Source organism: Onychomys torridus, chromosome 1, assembly GCF_903995425.1.
Source record: "Onychomys torridus chromosome 1, mOncTor1.1, whole genome shotgun sequence".
In the NCBI taxonomy this organism is placed as follows: Eukaryota; Metazoa; Chordata; class Mammalia; order Rodentia; family Cricetidae; genus Onychomys; species Onychomys torridus.
In genome coordinates this window covers 136,228,600-136,246,260 of record NC_050443.1, presented here as the reverse complement: position 1 = coordinate 136,246,260, position 17,661 = coordinate 136,228,600, and the positions used below count along the sequence as shown (strand labels likewise).

General features: G+C 38.2%; 1 protein-coding gene across 2 annotated transcripts in view; it reads left to right on the top strand.

The window, feature by feature from the left end:
• Positions 1-17,661, top strand: part of Pcsk5 (proprotein convertase subtilisin/kexin type 5) — a 427,807-nt gene that overhangs the window by 164,653 nt on the left and 245,493 nt on the right. For both annotated transcript variants that reach the window (XM_036173949.1, XM_036173956.1), the window contains exons 6-7: positions 4,193-4,281; positions 7,903-8,075. In XM_036173949.1, the coding sequence (XP_036029842.1) occupies positions 4,193-4,281; positions 7,903-8,075 (262 nt within the window). The remainder of the gene's footprint in view (positions 1-4,192; positions 4,282-7,902; positions 8,076-17,661) is intronic.

Sequence of the window (17,661 nt, the reverse complement as noted above, 5' to 3'; positions counted from 1 at the left end):
ATACCCTGCCGGGTGGTGGTGACACACACCTTTAATCTCAGCACTCAGGAGGCAGAGGCAGGCAGATCTCTGTGAGTTTGAGGCCAGCCTGGTCTACAAAACGAGTTCCAGGAAAGTCACAAAGCTACCCAGAGAAACCCTGTCTCAAAAAAAATTATACCCTTATATTGCAAGGTAGGGTTCAATATGTTTTTAAAAACTATAGACACACACACACACACACACACACACACACACACACACACACATATATATATATACTTCAAAATATCAAAATTATGTATAATTCATGGGTCAAAGAAAAAAGGCAGAATTATAGGCATTCATGGTCAAGTAGCTCTCAGAATTAATTAATAATTGATCTGATACAATATTTGAATAATGGACTTACCAAAAGAAATAGACATTTGAATAAGAATAACTTACAACTTGAGGTAATATTCAACAAGTGTAGAATAAACACTCAGGCTTAACAATTGCTGGGCTCAAGGGAAAATTATCAGTTGTGTTGGAGACTCACAAAAGAAATAATCGTTCTTTTAGAGCTTGAAAGTTTTTCTAATAATTAAAGTGATATAACTCAGGCTTGTGAGATGGCTCAGCAAGTAAATGGAATTGAGTTCGATCCTGGGAGCCTATATAAAGATAGACAGAAACAAGCCCACAGTTGTCTCTGACCTCTGCACATGTACTATGGCACATATAACCCCCAACACACACACACACACACACACACACACACACACACACAATGTGCACAATAATATATTATCACGGAAGGATAACTATGGGTATGACAGCCTAAGATTCCCTTCAGTAAAAATAACACTTCTCAAATTGGGACACATTTTTACAACAGATTATGGTGATATTTTATTTGTGCTGAAATGTGATTTTATTTGTATGTTAATAAATAAAGTTGCTTGGGGATCAGAGCTAAGAGCAAGCCATTTAGCAGAAGTCCAGCAGTAGTGGCACACACCCTTAATCCAATCACATGACAGGCAGAGTCTGTGTGTTCAAGTACACAGCCAAGTGGTGACCCAAACCTTTAATCTCATTATAAATCATAGAGACCAGGAGGTTTGTATAGGCAGGCAGTGACAAGGAAGTCATGTGGTTGGGTTTAGAACCAATGAGAAGGCAGAACAGAAAGGCAATAAAAAGACAGGATACAGGAAGAAGGTCTCTGTGTCTCTGTCTCTGTCTCTGTCTCTCTCTGTCTCTCTCTCTCTCTCTCTCTCTCTCAGGGGAAGGACAGCAGCGAGTGGTAAGATGAGGTGGTCTTAGCTCTTGGCTACTGCTCTGATCTCTGGGCTTTTAACTCTGCATTTGGCTCTGTGTTTCTTATTTAATAAGACCGTTTAGAATTACATCTACAACAGATATGACAAGAAAGGCAATGAAAATTTTGAGTCAGGGCTTCAGAAAAGCTGTTCATAAAACAAGTAGAAGTAATGAATAAGTAGTTCCAATGATGTTCATTCAGTCAAGGCAAAAAACAAAAAATTACTTTTTTGAGTTAAATGAGCAAAGACAAGAGACTGAAAATTCATACACAGGGCTTTGTACAGATATTTTCTCCATTTTTCATAATAATATTCAACTTTGCTTATGATCTCTCCCTCCCTTCTTTCTCTCTGGCTCATGTATTATATGCATACGCTGTAGACATACTGGCATTTAGGGTGTGTGTGTGTGTGTGTGTGTGTGTGTGTGTGTGTGTGTGTGTCAGACATGCAGGCATTTAGGTGTGTGTGTCTGTGTGTGTGTTCCAGAAGTAGATGTTGAGTATCTTCTTCAGTATCTTTCCATCTTATTTTTTGAGACATTTCATTGGATGTAGAATATATGGATTCATCTAGAAAGGCTGGCTAACAAACTCCAGGGTCTGCCTCACAGGCACATGCTGCTGTCATTGACTTTTTTACATAGGCCCTGGGGATGAGTTCAGGTCTTCATGATTAAATAGCAAGCACGTTACCAACTGCACCATCTCCACAACCCTGTACCAATATTGTTAAAGACGTCTTTTCATGTGCTTTAGTCATGTTTTTTTGGCAGGTTGTTATCAGCTTCTGTCCACCGTACTCTTTGGTCCAGTAGTTCTACTTTTTGTAACTTATCTTCTTGTAACTTATCTTCAGTTGTTAAATGATATATATGCTCAAAATTTCTGTTCACATCCTTGTTTATATTAGTAAAAACCTGGGTAACATTCTTGGAATAAAACACATATTAAAAGAATTTGTAAGTGTATGTGGGTATACATATAACCAAATAAGTACATAATCACATATTATTTATACTATCACATGCATAATAATCCAGTGTATTAGTAGCCACTAATATAGCCAGATTAATATTTGTAGAGAAATATATGTATGGCATTACTAAGTGAGGGGTTGGGGATTTAGCTCAGTGGTAGAAGCACTTGCCTAGCAAGTGCAAGGCCCTGGGTTTGATCCTTAGCTCCACATACAAAAAAATAAAAAATTTAAAAAAATTAAAATAAAAAAAAAGACATTACTAAGTGAAAAGAGCAGTATGGAATATCTCTTTTAATAAACATACCTCTATGCTTGTAAGTTGTTTATAGTTGGAGAGATATTAGTTATATCTCATGACAAGTAAGCCATAGCAGATGTATAAAATAAAGAATAGTGGAGTGGAATTTCAAAGACTGAGAGTTGGTAACTTGGGAGCTGTCTTCTCTTTCCACAGATGTCCTTACATCTGAAATGCCTCTAGGTGTTTTCTTCTCTAAAATGAAGGCAGAAATGGCCACCAGACATCACACTCACACCACAGAGTTGTCAGCTCTCTTCCTGGGCCATGGCAGACATTAGTCCTGTTTCAGTGTTCATCCTCTGGGCTCAGTGGTAATGGAGAAATTGTCTCAATACTACGTTCTAAGCCATGGTACATGCTAAGCCATGATACATTCTAAGCCATGATATGTTCTAAGCCGTGACTTCTGAACAGTCTGTTCTTTATACTTGAACCTCCTCTGCTGCTCCTGGACAAGGTGACGGGAGGTCTTTCAACCAGATTTTTTTATTGGCATAACATTGTGCACATTTCTGGGCCTTATAAGGATATATTTGTTCAAGTATATAATGTATTTTGAGTGTATTCCCTCCATGTGCCCTCTCTTCCTCCCTTAAGTCCCTTTTATTCGTGTGACAGATACACATGCTTAGTTTTATGCATCCATATTCCATCTAAGATCCACAATTGAAAGGATGCCATATTTGTCTTTTTGAGGCTAACCTGATTCACTCTGGGTAGCAATCTTTTTCTTCCAAACAATACTTTTGTTTCAGCCAGCAGAGATTTCTGATCAAGGAACATTGTGGGGGGAAAAGTAACCAGAAACTCTTTTCCAAAAAAAATTTTAATCCATACCTTCTTTGCTAATGACCACATTTTTAAGAACTATAAGAAAAGGAACAAATGAACTAAGTCTTGACATGCCTCAATAATCTGCATGCAATTTGTTTAAAGCAATTATTAAGATATCTATTTTATGCAGTAGCTTTGCAATTTGATACTGTATTACACTTTAGATAATAAATTTTCATTGGAATTACTTGATCTGTATTTATGTGTATAAACTTAAAAAGCAGACAATAATAATTATTGAAGAAAAGATCATGTATTTGAGGGCAAGTTTGGAGGACACAGGAGAAGTTAGAGGGAAGAGATGGGAGTAGAAATGGGGAAAATGTAAATATAGTACTCATGAAATTCTCAGAAAACTAAAAAGTGAAGTTAAAGAGAGCGAACTTTTATATCCATATTTGTGACATTTCTGAACCAAGTTAGTCTTTAAATTTATTTAGAATTAAATAAAATTAGAACTTGAGATATTACTGTAGCCATGTGCTAGGCATCTAATAGCCACATGTGCCTGGTGGCTGCTTATTATAGAGTACAAGCAAAACAATCCCCCACAAGTCATATGGTTCAGTTTCAGCCTTGAGGGTGATTTTCTACTTAGGACAGCAAAAGATATCAAAAATAAATACCTTCAAACTACAACTCAAAATCACAGACAAGCTGAGTGCAACTTGGGTAGGACGTTCTTGAAACACCCACAGCTGGATACTTTTTTCACCACTTTGGCAGTGATACACAGAACTGGTGAGAACAGAATATCTTACTTTAGAAACTGTCTCTTCTGCTGCAGGCATGGGACCCGTTGTGCTGGAGAAGTGGCAGCCGCGGCAAACAACTCTCACTGCACCGTTGGAATCGCTTTCAACGCCAAGATTGGAGGTATGGGACACTTCCAAGGATATACACAGGAGCCAGCAGCTCCTGGCTCACTGCTTTTCCAAACCCTTTTCAAGCTAGTGCTGGGCATATCTATGCATGGCAGGGCGCAACTGCTGCTGACTGTACAGTAACCATGTGAAAGATGATGTTCGGTACAATGATGGACACTTGCCACAGACCACCAATATGTCACAAATACAGTTTTTCTAAATAGATGGGCAAAATAAATGTGTTCCATTGATACTAACTTGAATTGGTGCCTGGGTCATGAAGATCCAGAAGGAAAAAAAAAAATGAAACCACAATAGATTTATGGACGAAGCATTTTAAGACAGCCTCAAAAAAGAAAAAAACGTGTTTCTAGATATGGTGCTTAAGCTTTTAAAAGGTGCCTTTTAATTGTAACTAAAAATACTAAATGGTGAAATCTCTTCATAGAATCCCATAATGTAGTGATACTGTTCCCATGGGTCCAGAATATACATATGTGTGTGTGTGGGGGAGGGGGGATAGACAGGTAGATAGATAGACAAACAGACAGACAGGTATGCACCAGTGCATCATATCTGTGTATTTGTGTGTTTACATGTATATATGCTCACATATACTCAAACTCAGGCACAGGTATGTTTATTATAAAGATCTAGCTAACACAGTATGAATCAAAGTGCTGAAAATGTGGACTCCAACTTTTCCACTTGCAATCATTGTTGTAAGCAACAAATGATTGCCACAGCCACACAAAAATGGAAAGACAGCATTCTCATAGACCCCAGTGACTTCATCATTAGACCTGAAGATGTTCTTCTAGGCAGGCTAAAGGATGTCAGATGACTTCCAACAGCCAGGTGAGTGTCTTGTTCCAGTGCCCTATTTGCTACCAAATCTTTCATCTAAAATTAAAAAGTGTCATTCCTAACTATGATAAGAGTATGAAATATTTAGAGTGTAATAACCACCCCTCATCCAAGACTCCCAGTGGCTTCCTTAAGCAGACATTTCCAAGCCCTCTGTATATAGCTTTGCTTTGTCTTATGAATGCTTGTGCTCATTTACCTGCCAGATTGAGCATACAACAGCCAATAAAATGGAACAATTATAACAAAGCATTGTGAGAAAGGTTACTTGAAACATGAATTGTTTCTTGTAGAATTTCCCACGTCATATTTTTGGACCAGAGTTGACCATGGGTAACTGATATCTGCAGAAACAAAGCTACAGATGGAGGAACCATGGTGGAGCTGTCCTTAAAGTGGGTTCCCAGGATTCCCTTGACTACCAGCTACATCAGACTATGTCTGAATGCTTATTTTCTGTCTTTCACCCTTAATTTTTGAGGTTGACAGTTTGTTGCCCAATAAATAGCTGCATTCAGGAGTATCCACTCTGATAAGGGCAGCGGCTTTTCCTGAGATGTTATAAGAATGAAAGAGTCCCTTGTTCCCCCAGGAGGATGAGATCCAAGGCTACCTGGGTACTGCCAACAGTCACCTCTCACATATGAGCTTATGTCCTCTATTGCTGAGATTACATTCCCAGCACTGGCTGACCCAGCACTCTGACTGACCCTGAAGGAAGAAGTGAATAAACTCTGAACTCCCTCATAGCTGCTGACCAAATTTCACCGAACTTTCCTGAAAAAGATGAATGTATGGCAATGACTCAAAAATGTCCTAAGTAAGAATATTCTGAAGTAGAATTTGACGCTTCAGACCCAAGGCATAAAGTTCGTAGTGGAGCCAGGTAGTAGTGGCACACGCCTTTAATCCCATTACTCGGGAGGCAGAGGCAGGCGGATCTCTGTGAGTTCGAGGCCAGCCTGGTCTGCAGAATGAGATCCAGGACAGGTACCAAAACTACACAGAGAAACCCTGTCCCTCGAAAAAACAAACAAAACAAACAAAAAGTTTGTAATGGAATAAGAAAAGATGAAGCAACTTCTAATCTTTAAACTTCACTAAATTATGAAATGAAATTCTTTATGTATTTTCAGTCTAAAAACTCATGACCTTCTAAGGATGATTTAGCAGACACATAACTTGCATGACAGGAAACCCAAGTTCAGGTGTTATACTGATGCTTTCATATCCTCACCTGGGTGCTCTAGTTGCTTAATTGGGAACACTTCTAGTATTTAATGTAGAGCCCGCTGTGCAGGAAGTTGCTTCTAAATGCAATGTAACAAGATGAAGTAGTATGTCTGCCTTTGCTCTAAAAGAGTGTGTACTAGCTTAAAATGTGCATAATAATTAAAAAACAGCAATGGCCGTTCAGGACACAGTACATGTAGAACATTGTTCTAAGTTACTTGCTTCCCTAATTAACACCATAACACAAAATACTAAAAAGATCCCAAAGTGAAAATATTCTAAAATAATCCAGAATTCTGTACAATTGTGTGTATTAATTAAAAATATAAAAAGTAAAACTATAGACAAGTGACCCAAGTTTGATTCCTAATACCCACATGGTGGCTCAATAATATTATGTAAACTCTAGTTCCAGGGGATCTGACACCCTCTTCTAGCCTCCTCTTGTACCAGGTATGCATGTGATGCGCAAGGTATACATGCAGGCAAAACACCCACATACATAAAGTAAATAATAAAACTTTTTAAATATAAAACAACGCAAGTCTTAGTGATGATATTTAGTGTAGACAAGTTTTTCCACTAAATGATTAAAAGTTATATTATTGTTGTAAGTTCCCAAAATACAGAATAAAAAGGAAGAATTGACATTTGACATATAATTTATTTCTCAATATATTAGTGACAATTTTTGAAAAATAGTGTTAATGCTGTGATTCTGAATGATAGGAATGAACTTAAAGGAAGACTAACGATTAAATGTCACTGAAACACCTTGAGAGTTATTTGTAGTGTTAAACATAACATCATCCATTATTTGACTTGAAAATAACTTGGCAACAAAGAACTGCACTAAGTTTATGTCCGTCCACTATCATAGGGTATATGGGAAATGAGACCAAGCTAGCTTGGCAACTTTGCAACTTTTACAAAAGTGCTAAGGTTAGAAGATTTCTACATCTATGAGCCCAAATTATTCAATGGAGAGGAATTTATGATGGTAGATTGCTTGAGTATCTTTGTCAAATACTCACTTAACACAAACAGGAGAGGCAGCAAGATTTAGAACCTTGGAAAAAGAATAGAAAATTAAAATTTTTTTTGAATAAAATTTTGCTCTTTTAAACACAATGAAACTTTCTGTCTCCCCAAGACAGGATAGCTTCTACAAACTGTATGGGATCTTTTTGCCAGGAAAATTAGTGTATTGGTAAAAATGTATTCTTGGGGCTGGGGAGATGGTCAGAAGTACCTACTTTTCTTACACTGTTCTCAGCATCCACATGGTGGCTCACAACTGCTTGTAACTCTAATTCTAGGGGTCTCAATGCCCTCTTCTGTCCTCTGAGGGTTTCTTATACACATGTAAAACCCAGGCAGACGTACACATACACATTATAATTGAATGAACAAATTAATATTTTAAAAGATTTTTTAAATGTATTCTTTATTACCCAACATTGTCTACGTGGAATGTTTAGGTATCATCTAATAGGGATAAGTAACAAGCTCGCTCCTTTCTGCTTTAAAGGTGTGCGAATGCTGGATGGTGATGTCACAGACATGGTAGAAGCAAAGTCTGTCAGCTACAATCCACAGCATGTGCACATCTACAGTGCCAGCTGGGGCCCAGATGACGATGGCAAGACTGTGGATGGGCCAGCTCCTCTCACCCGGCAAGCCTTTGAGAACGGTGTGAGAATGGTAAGTTTCAAAAGTATCTAGGGTGAGGATTTTCATATGCAGAGTGTGTATGCATGCCACCATCCAGACTAGAGGATTACTGAAGCCCATGGGCCAAGTAGCCACTGGAAAGAAGTCTTGAACACTGGCACCATGAGTTGTTTCTGGTCTACAAAGGAACTCAGAGTTAGTCTTTGCTATAGCATAAACAGTGTACTTGGATGTTTAGAGCTGCACAGAAGAAATGCATTAATTAGTACGTTAATGTGACACTTTGAGAAGCAAATTCCTGGGGCTGAGCAATTGAGAAGGTATTCACAGTCTCCATTCGGAGTTGATAGAACACACTGCAAGAACCTCTGGCATCTCCCCTTGGTGTCACTGAGTCTCACTTCTGTCCAAAGATAATATTACTTTTCTGTGGGCACCAGATCTCCCTAATCAGTTACCTTGGCATTTTCTTTGATGTCACTGAAAGAGTGACTAAACACTATCTGCAGAAAACCAAGTTCCATAATCTATTGTAGTAGAGGGTTTGTTTCAAATTCCAGATCCTAAATTGTCTTAAATTAAATAAAAGTCAAGATGATAGAGCTTATCCTCATGGAGAGAGGAGTGCTCCACCAGAGGTGGCGTCTTTCATTCTCCTACCAATGACTAGAACTTTGAGTTACATGAAGTATATATGTTCTCTGCATGATGTCATTGATCTGACCCTATCTTTCCTTGCTTTTCTTATCTTCTCACTCCATTGCCTTGCAAACATCCTCCACCCTTGTTCATTGTCCATCAACACATTCTGTTTCACTTGCACTACCCCCAAGTCCTTCAATTGTCTTCTAAAAAGCCACATTTTCCCAGAAGCCTCTCTAAGCCCCCACTGGAATTAGCCCCCTCCTGTGTTCTCACTGTGTTTGATAGTCTTTCTAATGCTAGGTAAAGTCCACGTCATACTTATATTTTATATCAGAGTTCATTCTAGGCATATCTTCCTCATGAAAGTGTAAGCCCCAAGAGTGCAGAGCATGCCCTTTATATATATTTATGGGCTTTTATAAAACTAAGAGGGTGTATTGAATTCTACTGAGCACTTTGTAAATGTTTGCTGCATCAAATTTAGTTTACTACAAATGACACTAACCACAGTGTTTTTGTGGATTCATCCCAGATATGGAACAGTGGGATGCATTCAGTAGATTAGCGCAATGTTTGAGCAGAAATAAAAATCCTAGTGAGTCTGGCATTATTTTATGATCCTGGGTTAGATTTTTAGCCAAAGCCTGAACTAAGCCATCCCATGACTATTCTGAAATGGATTTGAGGAGGAAAACATACTTGTTTTGTAAGTACTTTCTAGCAAAAAAAAAAAAAAAGTCAGGTTGTGACTACATTTTCTTTTCTAGTTATGTCCATATTCAGTTACTTTTGTATACTTTTAACCTTTTAACAGATATATAATAACAGATAGTAACTTGCTGCCTAGACTTTTCCTTTCAAAGTGCCTTAATATCAAATGAGTATACCCTATGTCATCTACTGATTCATTGCCAAACCTGTTAACTACAAATTAGTATTATTGCACAGTATGACACCAGAAGAGTAGCCATTTGAGTTTAGTTCACATCTTTCAATTATGAGTGCATTACACTCATAAGAAAGAGCAAACTGAAATTTCTCAATAATATGAAAATCCTTTATTAGTAATGCACATAGCCTTGCAGTTGTACACACACATATAAAGAATGCCCAAGCCTCATAGCCTCGTGGTTGTACACACACATATAAAGAATGCCCAAGCATAATAGGTAGGCTTGCTAACTGACTAGTGGGCATATGGGTAAGTAATAAGGTGCCAAGAAAAAGTTTGTAAATTTCCTGTAGAGTCTGTAGCTCAGCAGAAACTATAATCTTAATTCATAAAGCAGATAAAAATGTGGCACTTGGATTGTAAAAGTGTTTCCTTTTGAAAGTTAGGTTCAAAAACAGATCATGTGAGAAACCATTCAAACTCATAGGACTGTTTATAAATAAATGATGTAGAAAAATTAAGCTCATTTTAAATGCAAAAAAAAAAACTTTTTATTGTGGTAAGTCATATGCAAAAAGTATATAAGGAAGAAGTTAATAATGGATTTCCCCACCCAAGTAGTCAGTTGTTGTTAAGTACAGCTACAACATCTTTTCATGCCCTTACCCACATTAACCTGCCACCTGTGAATCACATTGAATCTCTGTGTAGATCCTATGGGCATCATTCCAGGGAAGCTCATAGAAATGGGGCTCATTGGTTTTATTTGTTTCAAAATTTTAGGCAACTTGTAGTACCATAATTTAGGGACTGGGATATAGCTCAGAACTCAAGCATGTGCTTAGCCTGCATAAAGCCTTAGGTTCAGTATCCATCACCCAAAACTGGAAAGAATAAGGATAGCATGATTTATTCAGCATTTCTTTGAAGATCTTCTGGGGATTAATCTGAACAAAAAGGGACTTCAGTTTTAAGATGAACCGTTAACTTTTAGAGTTGAAGTAATAGCGAAAGCAGTAACTTTTAAAAGGGAGATTTATCTTCTGGTTCGTGGCCCATCTAAATTTGAAATGGCAGCAATAAACCATTGAAATAAGACAAAATTGATTGGACAGTGTTTTCATGTATTCAGTATAGTGAAGCTTTAAAGTTAAGCTAAAGTCAAGTCTAGTATTTCTCATTTACTTCTGACTTTAACTAAATCAAATGCCTTGTTTCCATGTCCTCTTCTAGCGTGGTATGATAATGTACTCATTCACGGAGATCTTATGAGGATTCAGTGTGATAATAATCCACAATAAGGTCATTAATGCACTGTCTGAATAAGATGTATTTAGAGAAAAGATGTCTTCTTCAAAAGTACTGTTTATATTTGTTCCTAGCCCCTTGACCTTCTCTCCTAGATCATGTCCACATTGCAGAATTTTCAAATGATTCCATCAGATTACTATTTGGGATGGATTAGAAACAACATGGCACAGGTCAGCCCAGATTCTCTGAGCTCCATTGAGGTCATTTGTGTTGTTCCTTCTCTGTCTATTCATATATCAGTCCCACTTGCTCAAAAAAGAGGTATCTGCAATTTAAAGCATCTGCAATTTTACTGTGATTCTGTCAGTGAGTATAGTGGGAGTGTGTGTGTGTGTGTGTGTGTGTGTGTGTGTGTGTGTGTGTGCAGTGTGCAGTGTGTGTGTGTTTCAGTTGCTCATGTACCTAGTCTCAAATTGTTTGTTTTCCCAAAAGATGTTTCTCTAGATAGCTATGAATATTCCATTCAATATTTCAAGTTGATATTGGGTAGTCTTTATCAAAACAATGAACATTTTGACTACTTCTTATGATGAAGCATCAAATGAAACCTGAATTTATCTTCTTTGATGCCCAATAGAAGAATCAAATGAGCTACTTAGTGACTTCAGAACCTAAGGAACAAAGGCAGGTAAAGAAATGCCTTCAGCTAACCATCTAAACGCTTGTACACTGACGTTAAGTCACGTTGGCTCATTGGTGGTCTAGCCACCTTCCACTTCATGCAGGGATTAGAATGATGTATCCTCACCCTTTTGAAGTTTAGTGAGTCACTACTCTTTAAGTACCATAGATAAACAATGAAGAAAACTAAGTTTTATATGGAATTCCTAATAGTTCCTACACCCTATCAACAAGGCAAAATACAAGCAAAGAATCCACAAGAATATTTCAACTGAGATGCATGTAGTGGATGAAATACTGCTGGTAGCTGGGAGAGGCAGTGCTGTTTAGATGGGAAAGGCAGACAGTTCTCTCTGAGGAGGCAGTATCTGCAGATATAAAAGATAAGCCTATCATGTGAAGACCTAGAAGAGGAGTGTTCTATGCAAGAGCAGAAAGCACCAAAAACCCTGACTAGCAAAGGGTTGCAGTTTATTTATAGGACAGAACAGGAGCTCAGGCAGTAGGAACAGTATGATCGGAAAGCAATAGAAGGATGGGGTTGGCTAAGACTGGCTCAGAGTACTTTTCTAAGTCACAGAGAGGGTTTACACTCCATCCTGTTAGAGAAAGACACTGGAGGTTTCAATAGGGCAGAGGTCTTGCAGACATACCATACCATGTCAGGTGAATGATGAGGGAGAAAAATGGGAGATTGCAATGGTCCAGGGCAGCATTAAGACTGTGACAGCACTGTCCAGACCTCAGAACACTGTCCAGATCAGGCAGCAGGAGAGAGAAGGACAAGTATCATGAAAGCTATTCATAGGGGAAATAAATACATTTTCCTCAGGGCTTCCAAGTATTGATCTTGTCCATTCTTTCTGCTAACTAATCAGAAACATACCAAATATTGAATTTCAAAATGCTCCCCACTTGTTTACTATAAGATAAACATTTGACTCATTAGGATGTAATAGTGCTTTCCAATACTTTAATAAAATCAGAATTGATTCATTGTATAGCCTCTTTAGAATTAATGTGCTAAAATTCTCCCAGAGAAACTGTGTTAAACACACTATATCATAGTTGACAACCTCTCTCTCTCTCTCTCTCTCTCTCTCTCTCTCTCTCTCTCTGTCTTTCTCTCTTTCTCACTCTCTCAGGATTGCATTTTATTTGATGCCAAGGAGCTATAAAATAGTGTCATTTTTGGAGTCGTATAATTCGGGCTGTACTCAATGAATGGAAATGTGATGATGATGAAGTTGATGGGGAGGAAGATGGAGATAATGATGATGACAATGACGGTGTGAACATTGAATATTTTGGCCGATATGTTCACTGCTGTCATCATCTAGGCCCAAAATAGGTTCTTAGTTTTTAATCTATGCAATAATCTTGTGATATGGGCACTAGTCCCCAAATCTTACAGGTAGAGAAAACTAATCTATCATAATTATCAGAATCAGAACAGGGCCTTCAAAGCACCCTAGTAAGTTCAGCTGAGTGTTCCTTTCTGTCTTCTTTGACACATGGGACTCTTCCTGAATCATGCGTTTCTATTTCAACTCTGTTATCAAATACACATTCACACAGTTAGTTTTCCTATCTTAGAAAGAATAAGTAAGGCTGAAGAGATGACTCAGTAGTTAAGAGAACAGGCTGCTCTTCTAGAGGACCTGGCTTCAATTCCCAGCACCCACATGGCAGCTCACAACCATCTGTAACTGTAGTGGGTAGCCATTCCAGCCTTAGCTTGGAAGTTCCAACCCCCATTGAGGCTTCAGTAACGGTCACGCCTACAAGGTGGGGCTGAGAGAGGATGCTGAAGACCCAGAATCGAGATTAAAGGGATCTCTTGGTTCCTGGACCCTGGACGCTGGAGGTAGACCAAGCCGAGTTCTCCAGGCCGTACTGTGCCACACCTTTGCCAGACCCTACAACCTACCTATCCCTTCATTTGTAAGCTACCCCACAAAATAAACCTCCCTTTTAACTACATGGAGTGGCCTTAATAATTTCACCAATATGTAACTCTAGTTCCAGGGAGTCCAGTGTCTTCTTTTGGCCTCCATGGATATCAGGCCATGTAAGTGGTCCATAGACATACACGATGTCCGAAAATGCACACACATGAAAATAAAATTTAGAAAAAGAATAGGTGATGAATCTCTTTCTTCTTACCATGTATCCCCTTTATTTTTCTGCCTACATTTCTCTTTCCCCTTCAGATTGAAATTCTTTGTGGCCTCTCCTGTATTGCTATCTGATAGGTCCTGCTCTCCAATGTCTTAGAGCCATTGCGTCAGACCTCTAGCCCAGCAACACACTGAGGCTGCTTTGTCTCATTGACCTTCACACACAGAGACCTCCAAGCTCTCATCTAACTTGTTGTAAGAGGGAACCCTGCCTGCTCTTCCTATGCACCCCAACCCCTAAACCCCTTTAAAGCTCTGTGATGTTCTATTTGTTCATCTTATGATCATCTCCTCTGTAAAGGTCCAGAGTTTGACTACATCCTCTATTGTATGCCCAATGCTCAGAACAGGCCTGACACTCAGTGGGGATTTAGTGAAGAAAGAATGAATGGTTGAGGAACATATGAATGAATTCCATGTCAATTTGCTATGTCTATTCAAAAACCACTTTTGCATTGCTCTGACCATATATAATGAACCTGAACTGTTAAGCATGCTGATAAACCTCAGTGGTTCAAGTACCCAGCATCTGAATACAGGCTCTCCAATTTGAAAATGTAGGTTATAACACTTTCTTTCCTCATTCAGATTGAAACTAACCTGTAGGATCATCTGTTTGTTCACCCAGTCAGTGGAGCTAAATGCTAGCAGTTCCCTTAGAAGCTCATATTTTAATGCCTGTAAAAGGCACTGCATAGTTCCTAACCCAATGCCAAGATTCTGAATGTTACAAGTCTTAATCATATTCCCACCTAAAATGAGCAAGGCACTAAAGATGAACTGCTGACTGATCATGTAAAATACCATGAGAGTCTGTGTGGTCCACATGTCTGGGTTTAATCAGTTTGCGACTGCTGAATCCCATGGAAATCTTCTGATAACTATTAATTTATGGTCAGTATTAGTAGAAGAAAATACTAAGAGCATATTTGCTTCATAAAATCAAAACACAATGAGGTGTGAATCAGCAAGTTTTTGTTTTGGTTTTTTTTCTGGCAAGTACATGAGAATTACCATTTTTTTATGGTTTCTTTGGTGACTTGTAAGTACATTAAAGGGTCTGAGCTGTCTCAAATTAAAGAGATGTACTTAATCTCATCAAGGCTTTCAGTTTAACCATATATAAGCTTTTCTTTTATCTCTGCCATTTCTTTCTTCCTCCCTCCTTTATTCCTTCCCTCCCAACTTCCTATGGAGTCTTACTATGTATCCCAGGTCAGACTATGTATACCAAGCTAACCTCAAGCTAAGTCATCCTCATTCAGCTTCACAAGTGCTGGCCTTATAAGCATGTACCACCACACACAACAAAAATCCCATCACATTTAAAAAAAATGCTTTCAAATTTAATTTCATTTTAGTTTTTATATAACTATTCTCTTAAAATTAAGTTACACTTGTTAGATCATTGCAGTCATAACCTTAGGACTAGAAATGACTTGCTTAATTCAATTCCTACCACTAATGTATCTTCTTATATGATGATAGTCTTTTATTCCCTTGTTTTCCTTTCTAAAAACCATAGCTTCAGCCTAAATTAAGCAACCCCCTAATACTGTTTGCTCCAAGTCTGTGACTGCTTGCTCGTCCTCACCATAAAAACATATTTTACACAGACTTCTCAAACCAAGATGCTTCTGAAATCTCCCATCCAAAGCTTTAGCTCTCAATTTTGCTTTAATGCTATAATTTAAGAAGTAGTTCTATATGCATGTACTATCTTCTTTTCCCTTTAAACTTAATCATGGGTTCCCATGACTGATCTTAGGCTTTTAACAGGACACATGAGGTCTCTCCCATTTTTTGCAGGGCTGTCAGAATAAGACTTTACATGTCATCTTCTAAAAGAACAGTATAAAAATCACCCTGTCACCATTTGCCCTTGAGTGGCTTTGAGTCAGATCCTTGTCAAATAGTATCCAAGGAGACATTTGTGGCTTCATCTTTTTAGCTGATCCTAAATAGGAAAATGATTTCATAAAGGAAGTGACACCACAGACAATTTTCATATATCAATGACACTGAACTGGATGGCAGAATGAGAGGTTGACAGCACAGAGTTTTCTCTGATGGACACTGTTTATCTGTGCATTCCACTGTGCTCAGCACTTTGCTAGGTGGCATGGAAGGATGAAAAGCACTTAGTCCTTGTCTTAGGGAAAGTCTCTCTGTAATGATGAGGGACTGTCTAAATAAAATGTGGACCAACTCTCAAAGGGCAGAAAACAGCACACAGTAACAACACCTACCTGCCTTCAAGCCATCTTGTCCACTTTGGTTTATTAAAGTTTAATAAGACTTGTGTGATTGGTATGGTTGGTACTTATCCGCAGGTGTCTGACATGTTGACAGCATTTCCTGACAAGTGTGCTCAATTATGTTCTCTAGAAAAAGAGTTTTCTGTATTCAGGGAAGCTTATATTATGGTTGCCTTGTCGTTTTACTCAAAAAAGCTTACTTAAATACCCACTACATGCTTAGCATTGGATTGGCATTTGCCTCTGCACCCCACCCTTGGAGAACTCATGTGAAGCACTGTGAATAGTTGAGGACCACATTTTACAGAATTCTCTTGGGCTGAGGAGATGGCTCAGCATTAAAAGCACTTCCACAGGACCAGAGTTCAAATCCCAGCATCTCTGTCAGGAAGCTGTGGCTCACAACTAACTGTAACACTAGCTCTAGTTAATCCAGTGCTCTCCTCTGGATTCTGTGAGTACATACACACACACACACACACACACACACACACACACACACACACACACACACACGAAATAAGTAAATATTATTTTTTTAAGTCATGAGTTTATCTGTTGCTTTATAAGTAAATTTTCAAGTCCAGGGCAACTTTCTTTGAGGGTTTTTGTTTGGAAAGGCCATTAGAGCATTCAGTGAACTCCCAACAGAGCCAGTGTTGAGGACAAGGAATGAGAGTCTGGGGACTCGAAATTTTTGCTTGTCAACCTCCTGTTGGAACTGTATCCCTAATTCCATCTTCACACTACTGTGTCCAAGTGTCTAGATTTTAGTGAGTGTTTCTTCTCAGAAAATAAACCCATTTTCCCGGTGGGGAGATATGTAGAGTGTTTGGTGAAAGCGCAAGGTCCATCGCCAACCACTCGTTGTCTGTGCAAAAGTCACACATGCAGTTTTCAAAGCCCTTTAATTAAAAGCATGTGTTCACCAAGAGGAGAAAGAAGAGGCATAATGCACTTATCTAATAAAAGCAACAATGGGAATCATAATAAAATTAACTGATTCCACCAGAGAGGGATAGATTTTTTTTCTTTGATAGACATTCAGCTGTAGTGGGATTGATACCAGTTTGCATTTTAATAAATGACAGCTTGCTTATCCATTAGTTGTTCAATATTGTAAAGCTCTGAAATGATCTATGGATAGGCAAATACAGAGGAAAGAGGTTATTTAAATTTGGTTTGACTTAATGAGAATTTACTCTAACTGGACCTGTTTATAAATTCTTGCCTCTGGATTTATTTATACCTGTGTTGAACTCTGTATATTTGTAAAAACTAAGGAGTGACTTGTCAAACATACTCAATTGAATGCCATCCATTTGTTAGACAAAAGTCTGTCTTTCATAAAAACATGTGTGGCTTTAAGTTCTATAATTATCACATCATTGCCTGAGGCATAAATATCAAATATTGATTAATATATTTATGAATTTTTCCTATATATTTTAAAGGAAAGGAGCACAAATCTACCATAACCTTATCTGTGTAAAATTTTCAAATATTCATTGCTATGTCATTTATAGTTTTAAAGAGGTGTTAGTATTTATGTAATTAAATTAATTGGCAAATTCATTCTAAATTCCTCTTATTAGTTACTTTTCTCATTTCTATTACAAGTATTTGGAAACAACAAACTGTGGGGAAGGGTTATTTGGGCTCATGGTTTGTGGGTAGAGCAATCTTGGTTCAGGAGACTGATTCAGCTG